The 14,680-nt window shown below is 39.3% G+C and overlaps 1 protein-coding gene across 1 annotated transcript in view; it reads left to right on the top strand.

The window, feature by feature from the left end:
• LOC126474642 (proton-coupled amino acid transporter-like protein CG1139) overlaps nucleotides 1–14,680 on the top strand; it is a 99,564-nt gene that overhangs the window by 40,457 nt on the left and 44,427 nt on the right. The window contains exons 3-6 of the mRNA XM_050102121.1: nucleotides 5,740–5,861; nucleotides 6,142–6,226; nucleotides 8,565–8,846; nucleotides 9,577–9,755. Of these exons, the coding sequence (XP_049958078.1) occupies nucleotides 5,740–5,861; nucleotides 6,142–6,226; nucleotides 8,565–8,846; nucleotides 9,577–9,755 (668 nt within the window). The remainder of the gene's footprint in view (nucleotides 1–5,739; nucleotides 5,862–6,141; nucleotides 6,227–8,564; nucleotides 8,847–9,576; nucleotides 9,756–14,680) is intronic.

Genomic DNA, 14,680 nt, shown 5'->3' on the forward strand with positions numbered 1-14,680 from the left:
GTAGTTCAGTCCTTTTCCCAGCAAATTACTCAGTTCTACCATTCAAGCTAATGTGTAACCATTATGTTCCATTCTTCTCCTCACTGTGTGTTTGTCCTCTACTCTGGCTAGGTACAGGGTCCATTCTACTGTCTAGTTGAAAGAATATGGCAGCTCTGTTACTAATTTGCAAACATGAAGTGCAAAAGGTTGCCAGCAGTATCAGAGGTATTTGCTTTGCTATTACTAGAGAAGAATTTTACAGTATTGTAAGGGTTGCTCTTTTAGCTTACACAAAATAGTAGTTTTAAACTGCTCCCATGGTAAAGACTGAATGTCATCAGGTAGAGCATTAAACAATTCTAGGGCCACCATTGGGAAGCTGTTTTGTGTCTTTGCTAATCGACGCCTTGGCATATCGATACTGTCTTTGTTGCGAGTGCAGTATTTGTGAACTTCATTTCTCTTTATGTAGATATCATGGTTTCTATTTATGTGGAAGAGGCAGTTCAATATATACTGGCTGTAAATAACCAGAACTCCTAACCTGGTGAAAATTGGTTTACAGTGGTCTGTTTTTTTTTTTTTTTTTTTTTTTGCTTGAAGTTATGATTCTCATTGCTTCCTTTTGCAGTAAAAGCCCATTCTTGCAGCCTACAGAATGACTCCAAAACAACAGCCCAAACTGATGTGGCTGTCGAATATTTCTTAGTACACGGTTAGTAGGTATTGTTCGGGTTCTACACTTTTCAGTTTCCTCAAGAGGTACAGAACCTATGAAAGTTTGCAACATACATGTTTGGTGTGCTGTTGCCAGGTTAATTTGGTATCAATGAGAAAGCCCAGAAGTTTAACATCTGCTGTATTGCCCAGTGCTCCAGTATTGCTGAGGCTGCATATAATCCTCTGAGTTTTTTCTTCATTAATTTTCATTTTGTTCATGATAAACCAGGCCTTAGCTTCATTGAACAAGACTTCTGCTTGTTGGACTGCCTGTACAACATTCTCTCCTTTTCAGAACAAGGTTGTATCATCCGCAAACTGCAAGGTGTGCCCATTGGAGCCTGTTTCATTTACGAAGATAAGGAACAGCAGGGGCCCTATTACCGATCCCTGTGGCACATCATGCTGTAGCTTCTTCTCACCTGAATCAGCTCCTTGCATGGAGACAATCTGTTGTCTGTTTCTCAGGTAGGATTCAAGAGTTTGCAGGACAGATCCCCCTATACCATATGTTTTTAGCTTTCTGAGCAGGACCTTATGTGGGATGCAGTCAAATGCCTTACTAAGGTCACAGAGTACTAGTGCTATAGTCTCTTTGTCTTCAAAACCCTGACTTATGTTTGTAACTAAGTCAAGTACAGCTGTTGTTGTTGACCTGCCCTTCTGAAAGCCATGTTGTGCATCATAAAAGAGACTGTTTCCTTCAAAGTAACTTAATAGTTGTTCTTTCATTATCAAGTCCATCACCTTCGCTAGTACTGGCATTATAGATATGGGCCTGTAGCTAGACACTTCATGTGGGCTGCCTTTTTTGTAAACAGGCACTGTGTGTGCTACTTTCAGGAAGTCTGGAAATTCCCCTGCACGGAGGCTTTTATTTATTACTACTGTTAATGACTGTGCAATTTCACTGATTATAGTTTTTAACATAGTACAGGACATGCCATAAATATCAGGGCTTCCTTAAGATTTGTAGCATTTTACAATTTTTATTATTTCTTTTGGATACACTCTCTTCCACATTACCATGCTGCATTTATTCTCAAATTTCACAGCAGCTGCAGGATCTATTCGAAAGTCAGGAATTTCATCTACTGCATTTTCCACTATCTTTATAAAATAGTCATTAAACTCATCTGGACTAAAGAATTAGAGCAAGAGATGGGCTTTTTCCTGTGCTCATTAACCAGATCCCATGCTGCTTTACAAGGATTGTGAGCTTCTTCAATAAATCTGGCATTGCTTTCCTCCTTTGCTGTTTCTACTTCCTTTCTGTAGACCCTTTTGGTCTGTAAATGACTAAGAGTACAATCTATCCTTAATATCTATATCTTTAGCAGCTTCGACCTTGTCATTTAGTATTTGGACAATACATTTTATTTTGGCTAGTCTAGCAGTATATCACTTCTTTACTTTGCTAGTTCTTTGTCTACATTTGGATTTAGCATTTGAATATCTCTTGGGTTTTAATGGAAAATGTTCATTAAATTTCACTTTAAGAATGCAGAATTTGGTGGCAATTCATCAGTTATTTGGTGCCACTCTATAGAAGACACTGTAGTTTTGAAATCATCTAAGCTTTTCTTTGTAATAACTCTATTTCTGAATACATAATTTGAATGCTGGGGATTTGTTGTTTACTTACTGAGTTTGTCCATAACTTCATGATTACCGCATGATGATCTGCTAGTATAGGGTCCACCACACTCACTTTGTAGCCCCAACTATTTAAGTTTGTCACAATTGTGTCAAGACAAATAGCTCCTCTTGTTGGTAGAGAGTTTCCTATGAATAGCCCTTAGCTACTTACTAAATTCATGAAAGCTCTTTCTTTATCATTACCTTCTCCAATATGAATGTTGAAGTCTCTACATAAAGCAGTTTTTGTCCCTAAGTGCACTAGGTGACACAGACAGCTTTCCAACTGGTTGAGGAAATTATCAAAATTTCCATCTGGGAACAGTACACAGAAACAACAATAAAGTTGGCATCTGACAGTCCCAAAGCAGCTGATTCTACGTCTAGACCTACACAAAATTTACTTAAGTCAATTTTACTGGCACTGAGTTTGCTATTTACATACACAGCCACACCACTATGGATGGTATTTTCTCTACACCATGCATTCACCATTTCTAAATATTCAATGTTTCCGTAGTATTCTGTTTATGGTTGGGCTAGCCATGACTCCAACAGCAACCGTTATATTTAATTTCATTTTATACTTGTATCTGTTTTATTGTTGTGACGTTATTGTAATCTAATTTATAACTTACATATGTCTTGTGGTATTAAATTACTATCATAGTAGAGTTATACTAATGTATTTTGATAATGTTGTATCTTAACGCTGTCTGTCCAGCTGAGGCAGTGTTCATCAGTATTCAAAAGGCATAGCAAAATTCTACAGATGATGTATATGAAATAACATGTGAAAGCTTTACCTCTAACTTTCTTGCTGTAGAACCGAAAGACAAAAATCATTGTAATCGGAAAATGATATCCTGTCATGATGGCTACACTGGCGTTGCTACCTTCAGTGCTGCTGACAATTGTCACATACGGAAACTATCATACTATTTTTGATGCCATGTCCTCTTCCTTGTTCAATCTCTTGGTCTCATGCTACATATAGTTCTGAAGAAGCTGGTGGGCTTGTATTACTTTGCCACTGTAGCAAAGGACATACTTCTCTCTGCCTAGTAAAGTGATCCCTAAATTGTCAATACTATTGCTTAATGTTTCTGGATGTACAATAAAATTGAGTGTGTGAGCTTGAGGTTGTGTATTAATACTGAGCAAATCAAAACTTGTGAAACATATATGGAGCTACCATCGGTGGGCATTATTGACAATACCCTCCCCAGTAACTCATAAACTCCACTGAAGTGCAGTCTCTAGGCTTCTTTGTGTTTACTGATCTAATTATATACAAAAATGAGTTCAAAACTTATTAGTGTGCTGAAATGTACAAATCATTGTCTGTATTATGAGACCTTAGGACAAATATAAAATCAGAAAGTTAAGAATGATTCTTACTGCTTGTTGCTCACTAAATACAGAATGCACAAGACTCTGAAAAATTTAATTCTTTAAGGACAAATTTGAGGAAAGAAGCTAAAACAGTGAGAGGCTCAGAGAGAATGTTTTGTTTTTTGATCATAGAAGCAAACCATTTTCAGTGATGAACAACTAACGTGTACATAATTTCTGATGGTCATTTGCTTCATACAACCTCTATTCCCTCAACAGATAACTGTATATGAATCTTCGATGCTCCTTACACCAATTTTTCATCCACCTTTTTTTTTTCTTCTGCTTGCAACAAAGTAGAGGACTTACTACAGCAGTAGCATCTTGATCATCCAATATTTCATTGTGCAGTCTAGGGATATCTAAAATAATGTTGCTACATCAAAGCAGCCATGCCCTAACAAGGGAATCCAGTCCCAAGGCTATATAAGTTAGCCTTCACTTCTGGTCAGTGTCAATTTGGATCGGGCTACTTCCCAGGCAACTGTGTAGCAAGATCCATTCTGGTGGATCACAGGTATTACAAGAGAATGAGGTGGAGTTGTCTGCCACTATACAATGAATTCAGCACTTGACGAACAAATTGAAAGTGGTATATTAAGTGTAAAAAATGCCAGTATTCTGAAACTGCATACATAATGCCTCACTTCGTACTATACTTGTTCACAGCATGTGTCGTTCCACTGGTGTGGAATGCAGAATGTTTGTGCTCTTTTAATTTTGTTGCATCTTTATTTACACTCACAGATATGAGATTTGAAATTTTGGTGTAATATGAGTCAATTATTATAGTGAAAACCCTTGTATGTGATTATTTTAAGTGATTTATTTGATAATAAATCATATTAGTCACTTTTGGTGGTGTTCTCTTGTCTTAAGCAGACCAGTATATTACATATACATAGATTTTGCTCCCCAGTTTACAATAATTTACCAGTATTATTTATTTGCAAATGCTCATGCTGGTCAAAGAGATAGCTAAATCTCAATGAAAAAGTGTAAAACAATGATATTAAGGTTCTAAATTAGTCCCTTTGGCAAATAAATGAGATGTGCATGCTAGTGACTTCCAGGAAATATAATAAACAAGAGCCTACAAACGTCTATATTTTGCAGTGGATGTCAGATACTGGTAGCTGATGACGATGATTATGTATTTGAATATAAAAAATGTAACAATATTGTTTTGCCTGCATTGGCCAGCAATGATATTCTATACCTTATTATTAATCATTAGTCTGAGATTATTATAGCTTTGTAATGACTGAACCATGTTTCCATTAGCATATGAACCTGTGTCCCCCCCCCAGCTTCTCCCCTCCCCCCCTCCCCACGGAGCGAGGTGGCGCAGTGGTTAAACACTGGACTCGCATTCGGGAGGATGACGGTTCAATCCCGCGTCCGGCCATCCTGATTTAGGTTTTCCGTGATTTCCCTAAATCACTCTAGGCAAATGCCCGGATGGTTCCTTTCAAAGGGCACGGCCGACTTCTTTCCCTGTCCCTCCCTCATCCGATGAGACCGATGACCTCGCTGTCTGGTCTCCTTCCCCAAAACAACCCCCCAACCCCCCCCCCCCTCCCCCACCTCCCACATACACATTATACTCTGTGAAATCTGTAACAAAAAACCTTCTTTGATCATTTTGCATAATGATATGTCACTGCCGAATGGGAATAAAGTACACAGAATGCAAATAATATCGAATCAAATCATGTTTGTGTGTCTTAATTATGCACAAACATAACAATGTTATGTTGCAATATGGAACATACAACAGTAAATGTAATTGCAAAACATCAGTTGGTTGCCTCATGACCTGTTTGCATTCTCCAAGATGTTGATGACACCGACTGAAAATCAATCAGTTATTAGGAGCTAAAATTACGATTACCTCCCAGCCCCGTCCCAAATTTGTTGTACAGAACATAAGTATTTTAGAAAATTTATTAGTGTAATTGCTATAATTTTCTAGAATAATTAAAACAACATTCATTTTTGTAGGTGAAGTGTTCCCATATCCTCTGTAGAAGATCCAAGGTCCCAACACTGAGTTTCTCTGAAACAGCAAAAACTGCATTTCTCATGGGCCCACCAATTTTACACAAATTTTCGGGATTTTCTGCGTAAGTATGCGTAAAAACTTATGAAATACTCATTCAGTTTTAGCTGAGTACATTTAGCTGTAATCATTAGCCTCATTTAAACAATTTAATGATTTAACAGATTTGCCATAGAGAGCTATTGTCTCTCACAGATCATTAAAACTTAATTTCATTCATAAGACTTTCTGTATTCCATTTGATTTTAATTTGATCACATCACCTACCGACTAGCTAGCATAAATTCACTACCATAAATGAAAAATTTTCGTTATGATAATGGAAGTGGTGCCTTCACTTTCAGGGGCTGTATAAATACTTTGTTGGTTATTGACTTACTGGGTTGCTGCTGTGTCTACAATGTCTTTGTTGCAAGAAATATACAACAGGTAAACAGTAGCTGAAATGTAAGTCACTAAATGTAAATCATTTTAAAGAATGTGAGTAACATTCACAAGAAGAAATTGCTGATTTTCATTAATACCATACTGAGAAGCTAAAATATTTTCAATTTTAGTTTGGTATTGTTAAATCATTTTATTTTTATTGACGTTTAGTCATAATAGAAACAATTTTTTTTATCCACTACAATAGTGGTATCAGATTTCTAGCATTTAACCCCCACTCCCAATTTGCTACTCTCTCTCTCTCTCTCTCTCTCTCTCTCTCTCTCTCTCACACACACATACACACACGTCAAAGTCTCAGTCTCAAAACACCACTATGATTATACTGAGTGTGTGAGTGAGACTGTGTACTGATGGAACCTTATAATGTGAATTGTCTTGGACTGAATTTTGTTTTTCTAATGTGACATTATAAGAGGGGTACAAGAGTTCAGACATTATGTCAATAGCATTTCAAATTTATGTCATGTGCTTGAATTCATTGTTAACCCTGTTGTTATGTAATGTATTCATTAGGGAAGCACTATGTCATATTGGTAAAATAAGCTGACACTGAAGCAAAATTTAAACCACTCAGTTACTAGACATCCTTAAGAATTATTGCAGATGACGTCCATTGCAAAATAGTGGCAGAAATATTCAGCAAAAGGTGGTGGAATGCAGTTTTTTTTTTTTTTTTTTTTTTGCTGTCCAGATGCCACTTATTATGAAAATAAATGTATAATATCACTTACAACACTGCAAAACATGCTATTATTGGTATATGGAGTAGTGGGTAATGTTTTATGGAATATTTTGTCAGAGTAGGTCTACAGAATGCACTACTCAAATGAGCATGAGTGGACCTGCCAGAGTTCTCCCTAATGAAATATACTGTTCAATGCAATAGGTGTGGTATGATAACTTGGTGTTCCTTGTCTTTGTTTGGTTACTCATAAATAGTTGTAATGTTATGTGAACTTCACTGCCCTTTTTTTAACTAATCTGTGTCTGATTTTATTCTAAGAAGCTCAGTAACGTATGTAAATACCGTAAATGTAAATTTGATTAAAAAAGTGCTTGACGTGTAGTACAGTGCAGCTGGACAGCAAGAAACTCTCTAGCACACAATCCCCGCAATGATAGTAGTTGTAAATCTTTGAGTATAGACTTTTTTTTAAAAAAAAAAAAAAAAAAAAAAAAAAAAAAAAAAAAAAAAAAAAAAAAAAAAAGGACATGTTACTAGGGCATCGCTCAGAACATATTGTTACATTGAATGAAAATTGCTATTTCAGTGATAAAACCGAGTAAAGTATGTGTAATAATTGCCAAACATTTATGTATACATATTTTCTGGAAGTGAAGAATAGAAATATCTTGTTTTTGGAAAAGGAGGTGAACTTCATTGTCGTTACCAGCCATCAATTAACAGAATTGTAAGTGTACAAAGTTCACTAAAATACAGGAAAGGAAATGCATTCTCTATAGTTTTCATTCAATATGTAACAACTTCGCATAATTTCTTAACTGAATTATGTTCTTGTATAATAGTATGGTGCTGAACTCCACTGACCAATTTTGATGCATTAGGACATGTTGTTTGAAGTAAGTTTGTGTGCCAAGCAATCTCCTTTTTTCACAAAAAGCAGATTGCTGTTTGATCTTATTTACTTACAACAGTGGTCAATTAGGTATGAAAAGCTATGACAACTTGAGCTCAAAGCTATCCGCAGTACAGCCAAGTAACCAACAGAGTCATATTTTAAATCTTAAAGAACAATAACGTCCTCAAAATTATAATACATCACCAACTGGTGCAGAAGCTGATCATTTAAGGAGGCAGCAACCAAAATTCAGGTACCAGTTACAACTCAAAGTAAAGTCTGAAACAAAAATCACTCTCTCTCTCTCTCTCCAAACACATATATAAATATTCATATTATTAAGATAAAAGTTATTTTATATTAGTGCCTGAACAGCGATAAATTGCTAGGCAATACCTGATGAGTTAGAGCATTAGCTGTGATTGAGGCCAATTTCCTCAAAAATCACAATCACAATAATTCACAGAGAATGGAAGACATTCTGTCTGCAATGTATCAGAATTGAGAGGAAAGTTCGCCAAATACATTAACCAAACACTGCAATAACAGTTAAAAAGTTCTAACATATTATCAGTTGCATGACTTGTCTCTTTGAAATGTATACCAAGGCTGTAGGGTAGTTTTGCCACACACTGTACACCTATGGACAGTTTTGCCACATAGTATACAGTGAAGTACAAAATTCTATGTTGTTGTGTTTAGAAATTGTCAGTAATGCCCATTGTTTTCATTTTCAGGTTGTTGAGTTTTACATAGTAAAAGACTGGCAATTTCAGTATTATTTGCTAATCATGGCACCCTTATTGATCTTAATCAATTGGGTCCGAGATCTGAAGTATCTTGCTATCTTCTCTCTGCTGGCAAACATATTGTTGACTGTTGGACTAGGAATCACCTTCTACTACATTTTTAGTGATTTGCCACCCATTATTCACAGTGGTTTGCCACAGTTTTCTTCTTGGGAACAATTACCACTGTTTTTTGGAACTGCCATATTTGCACTAGAAGGCATTGGAGTGGTAAGTTACATCTGCTAAATGACTTCCCCACTTCCTCTTCCACACACCTTACAGTCATAAATAAAAAGTCGTGGAAAACAACTAGCCTTTGAAATACTGTGAAAACTGCTTTATGTTATCAAAAATCAGTTTCCCTTATTATTATTATTATTATTAGTGTTATTATTTTGATGAGGCAACTGTTAGTCAATAGATAAAAACAAATATTTAAAGACTAATGATTGGAACATGCCATTCTTTTGCAGTTAGGGAAAAGGATTGGCATCCATGCATTACTTATGAAATATAAATTCTGTACCTCTGGCTTGTTGATTTCATTCTGTGTAGAATCCAGTTTCTCAGATTTTTAGCTGTCGGTAATTCTGAATTTATCTTAACCTTTCATGCCTCCTTTTAATTCGGATCTTCAATGATACCAGTATGCATGTATAATGATTGAAAAATCCCAACATTTCTCTCTGTCTTTTACCAGGGAATGGAATCACTGTATCTGGAAAACATTTATGTATTTTAAATTAGATATGATCACTTTTAGCAACTAAATATAATATCCTTTATGTATCCCATTACAAAGACAAAAAAATTTATTCTTGCTAGTATTATAGTAAAATTGTTGAAATACTTTCTTCCTCGCATTGAGTGCAAATTTTTTTTTTAATACAGAAATAATAAAAGTTTTATTAGTGGGACATCTTGGGAATTTCAGTAAACTTTTATTTTGTTTCTGTAGGTAATGCCATTGGCTAATAAAATGAAGACACCAGCACATTTTGTTGGTTGTCCAGGAGTGCTGAACATTGGTATGACGATTGTGGTTGCTCTGTATGTGAGTGTAGGTTTCTTTGGTTACCTAAAGTATGGTAGTACTACAGAAGCCAATATTACACTGAACCTACCAACATCAGAAGTGTAGGTATCAAAATGTTTTAATATTGTGTGATTGTAGTATTAACATTTTTAATGATCCATGATTCATTTAATATGATATTCATTAGTTTCATTCTTGTTACTTATTGCTCAGTGTAACATATTTACTTGAGTGTAAGGTGATCTCAAATATGACACCCCCTTTTTTTTAAGCTCCTTAAGATAATTTTATTTTTAATATTTGAAGTTAATCATACTTACGAAATGTTTCACAGATATAAAGTACCTACCTAAAAAGTTATCATAGTACCTATTCTAAACTTATGCTATTTATTGATTATCTGCAACCTGATAAAACAGGGAGAAATAAAATAAACAAAATGAAATAGTTTAAATTAATTTTTTATCTTCACTTCCTTTTTTGCCTCTTATCTAAGCCAGTTGTTAGGAATATCACTTCCTTTGACTAAAGTTTAGATCTGGGCTACTATCAGTCACAGCAGTGTTTTTTATTGTTAATAGGATGATAAGGCATCTGCTCCACATAGCCTATATATATATATATATATATATATATATATATATATATATATATATATATATATATCTAAAAACAAAGATGATGTGACTTACCAAATGAAAGTGCTGGCAGGTCGACAGACACACAAACAAACACAAACATACACACAAAATTCAAGCTTTTGCAACAAACTGTTGCCTCATCAGGAAAGAGGGAAGGAGAGGGAAAGACGAAAGGATGTGGGTTTTAAGGGAGAGGGTAAGGAGTCATTCCAATCCCGGGAGCGGAAAGACTTACCTTAGGGGGAAAAAAGGACGGGTATACACTCGCACAAACACACATATCCATCCACACATATGTGTGGATGGATATGTGTGTTTGTGCGAGTGTATACCCGTCCTTTTTTCCCCCTAAGGTAAGTCTTTCCGCTCCCGGGATTGGAATGACTCCTTACCCTCTCCCTTAAAACCCACATCCTTTCGTCTTTCCCTCTCCTTCCCTCTTTCCTGATGAGGCAACAGTTTGTTGCGAAAGCTTGAATTTTGTGTGTATGTTTGTGTTTGTTTGTGTGTCTGTCGACCTGCCAGCACTTTCATTTGGTAAGTCACATCATCTTTGTTTTTAGATATATATTTCCTACGTGGAATGTTTCCCTCTATTATAACTATAACTATATATATATATATATATATATATATATATATATATATATATATATATATATATATATATTATATAAACAAAGATGAGGTGACTTACCGAACAAAAGCGCTGGCAGGTCGATAGACACACAAACAAACACAAACACACACACAAAATTCAAGCTTTCGCAGCAAACTGTTGCCTCATCAGGAAAGAGGGAAGGAGAGGGGAAGACGAAAGGATGTGGGTTTGAAGGGAGAGGGTAAGGAGTCATTCCAATCCCGGGAGCGGAAAGACTTACCTTAGGGGGAAAAAAGGACAGGTATACACTCGTACACACGCACATATCCATCCACACATACAGACACAAGCAGACATATTTAAAGACAAAGAGCTTGGGCAGAGATGTCAGTCGAGGCAGAAGTGTAGAGGCAAAGAAGTTGTTGAAAGACAGGTGAGGTATGAGTGGCGGCAACTTGAAATTAGCGGAGATTGAGGCCTGGCGGATGACGAGAAGAGAGGATATACTGAAGGGCAAGTTCCCATCTCCGGAGTTCGGATAGGTTGGTGTTGGTGGGAAGTATCCAGATAACCCGGACGGTGTAACACTGTGCCAAGATGTGCTGGCTGTGCACCAAGGCATGTTTAGCCACAGGGTGATCCTCATTACCAACAAACACTGTCTGCCTCTGTCCATTCATGCGAATGGACAGTTTGTTGCTGGTCATTCCCACATAGAATGTATCACAGTGTAGGCAGGTCAGTTGGTAAATCACGTGGGTGCTTTCACACGTGGCTCTGCCTCTGATCGTGTACACCTTCCGGGTTACAGGACTGGAGTAGGTGGTGGTGGGAGGGTACATGGGACAGGTTTTGCATCGGGGGCGGTTACAAGGATAGGAGCCAGAGGGTAGGGAAGGTGGTTTGGGGATTTCATAGGGATGAACTAACAGGTTACGAAGGTTAGGTGGACGGCGGAAAGACACTCTTGGCGGAGTGGGGAGGATTTCATGAAGGATGGATCTCATTTCAGGGCAGGATTTGAGGAAGTCGTATCCCTGCTGGAGAGCCACATTCAGAGTCTGGTCCAGTCCCGGAAAGTATCCTGTCACAAGTGGGGCACTTTTGTGGTTCTTCTGTGGGGGATTCTGGGTTTGAGGGGACGAGGAAGTGGCTCTGGTTATTTGCTTCTGTACCAGGTCGGGAGGGTAGTTGCGGGATGCGAAAGCTGTTTTCAGGTTGTTGGTGTAATGATTCAGGGATTCCGGACTGGAGCAGATTCGTTTGCCACGAAGACCTAGGCTGTAGGGAAGGGATTGTTTGATCTGGAATGGGTGGCAGCTGTCATAATGGAGGTACTGTTGCTTGTTGGTGGGTTTGATGTGGATGGACGTGTGAAGTTGGCCATTGGACAGGTGGAGGTCAACGTCAAGGAAAGTGGCATGGGATTTGGAGTAGGACCAGGTGAAACTGATGGAACCAAAGGAGTTGAGGTTGGAGAGGAAATTCAAGAGTTCTTCTTCACTGTGAGTCCAGATCATGAAGATGTCATCAATAAATCTGTACCAAACTTTGGGTTGGCAGACTTGGGTAACCAAGAAGGCTTCCTCTAAGCGACCCATGAATAGGTTGGCGTACGAGGGGGCCATCCTGGTGCCCATGGCTGTTCCCTTTAATTGTTGGTATGTCTGGCCCTCAAAAGTGAAGAAGTTGTGGGTCAGGATGAAGCTGGCTAAGGTGATGAGGAAAGAGGTTTTGGGTAGGGTGGCAGGTGATCGGCGTGAAAGGAAATGCTCCATCGCAGCGAGGCCCTGGACGTGCGGAATATTTGTGTATAAGGACGTGGCATCAATGGTTACAAGGATGGTTTCCGGGGGTAACAGATTGGGTAAGGATTCCAGGCGTTCAAGGAAGTGGTTGGTGTCCTTGATGAAGGATGGGAGACTGCATGTAATGGGTTGAAGGTGTTGATCTACATAGGCAGAGATACGTTCTGTGGGGGCTTGGTAACCAGCTACAATGGGGCGGCCGGGATGATTGGGTTTGTGGATTTTAGGAAGAAGGTAGAAGGTAGGGGTGCGGGGTGTCGGTGGGGTCAGGAGGTTGATGGAGTCAGGTGAAAGGTTTTGCAGGGGGCCTAAGGTTCTGAGGATTCCTTGAAGGTAACCCCATTCCCGATGTCCAGGCGGAGCTTCAAGGAATCCTCAGAACCTTAGGCCCCCTGCAAAACCTTTCACCTGACTCCATCAACCTCCTGACCCCACCGACACCCCGCACCCCTACCTTCTACCTTCTTCCTAAAATCCACAAACCCAATCATCCCGGCCGCCCCATTGTAGCTGGTTACCAAGCCCCCACAGAACGTATCTCTGCCTACGTAGATCAACACCTTCAACCCATTACATGCAGTCTCCCATCCTTCATCAAGGACACCAACCACTTCCTTGAACGCCTGGAATCCTTACCCAATCTGTTACCCCCGGAAACCATCCTTGTAACCATTGATGCCACGTCCTTATACACAAATATTCCGCACGTCCAGGGCCTCGCTGCGATGGAGCATTTCCTTTCACGCCGATCACCTGCCACCCTACCTAAAACCTCTTTCCTCATCACCTTAGCCAGCTTCATCCTGACCCACAACTTCTTCACTTTTGAGGGCCAGACATACCAACAATTAAAGGGAACAGCCATGGGCACCAGGATGGCCCCCTCGTACGCCAACCTATTCATGGGTCGCTTAGAGGAAGCCTTCTTGGTTACCCAAGTCTGTCAACCCAAAGTTTGGTACAGATTTATTGATGACATCTTCATGATCTGGACTCACAGTGAAGAAGAACTCTTGAATTTCCTCTCCAACCTCAACTCCTTTGGTTCCATCAGTTTCACCTGGTCCTACTCCAAATCCCATGCCACTTTCCTTGACGTTGACCTCCACCTGTCCAATGGCCAACTTCACACGTCCGTCCACATCAAACCCACCAACAAGCAACAGTACCTCCATTATGACAGCTGCCACCCATTCCACATCAAACAATCCCTTCCCTACAGCCTAGGTCTTCGTGGCAAACGAATCTGCTCCAGTCCGGAATCCCTGAATCATTACACCAACAACCTGAAAACAGCTTTCGCATCCCGCAACTACCCTCCCGACCTGGTACAGAAGCAAATAACCAGAGCCACTTCCTCGTCCCCTCAAACCCAGAATCCCCCACAGAAGAACCACAAAAGTGCCCCACTTGTGACAGGATACTTTCCGGGACTGGACCAGACTCTGAATGTGGCTCTCCAGCAGGGATACGACTTCCTCAAATCCTGCCCTGAAATGAGATCCATCCTTCATGAAATCCTCCCCACTCCGCCAAGAGTGTCTTTCCGCCGTCCACCTAACCTTCGTAACCTGTTAGTTCATCCCTATGAAATCCCCAAACCACCTTCCCTACCCTCTGGCTCCTATCCTTGTAACCGCCCCCGATGCAAAACCTGTCCCATGCACCCTCCCACCACCACCTATTCCAGTCCTGTAACCCGGAAGGTGTACACGATCAGAGACAGAGCCACGTGTGAAAGCACCCACGTGATTTACCAACTGACCTGCCTACACTGTGATACATTCTATGTGGGAATGACCAGCAACAAACTGTCCATTCGCATGAATGAACACAGGCAGACAGTGTTTGTTGGTAATGAGGATCACCCTGTGGCTAAACATGCCTTGGTGCATAGCCAGCACATCTTGGCAGTGTTACACCGTCCGGGTTATCTGGATACTTCCCACCAACACCAACCTATCCGAACTCCGGAG

Source organism: Schistocerca serialis, chromosome 4 (genome assembly GCF_023864345.2).
Source record: "Schistocerca serialis cubense isolate TAMUIC-IGC-003099 chromosome 4, iqSchSeri2.2, whole genome shotgun sequence".
NCBI classification, from domain to species: Eukaryota; Metazoa; Arthropoda; class Insecta; order Orthoptera; family Acrididae; genus Schistocerca; species Schistocerca serialis.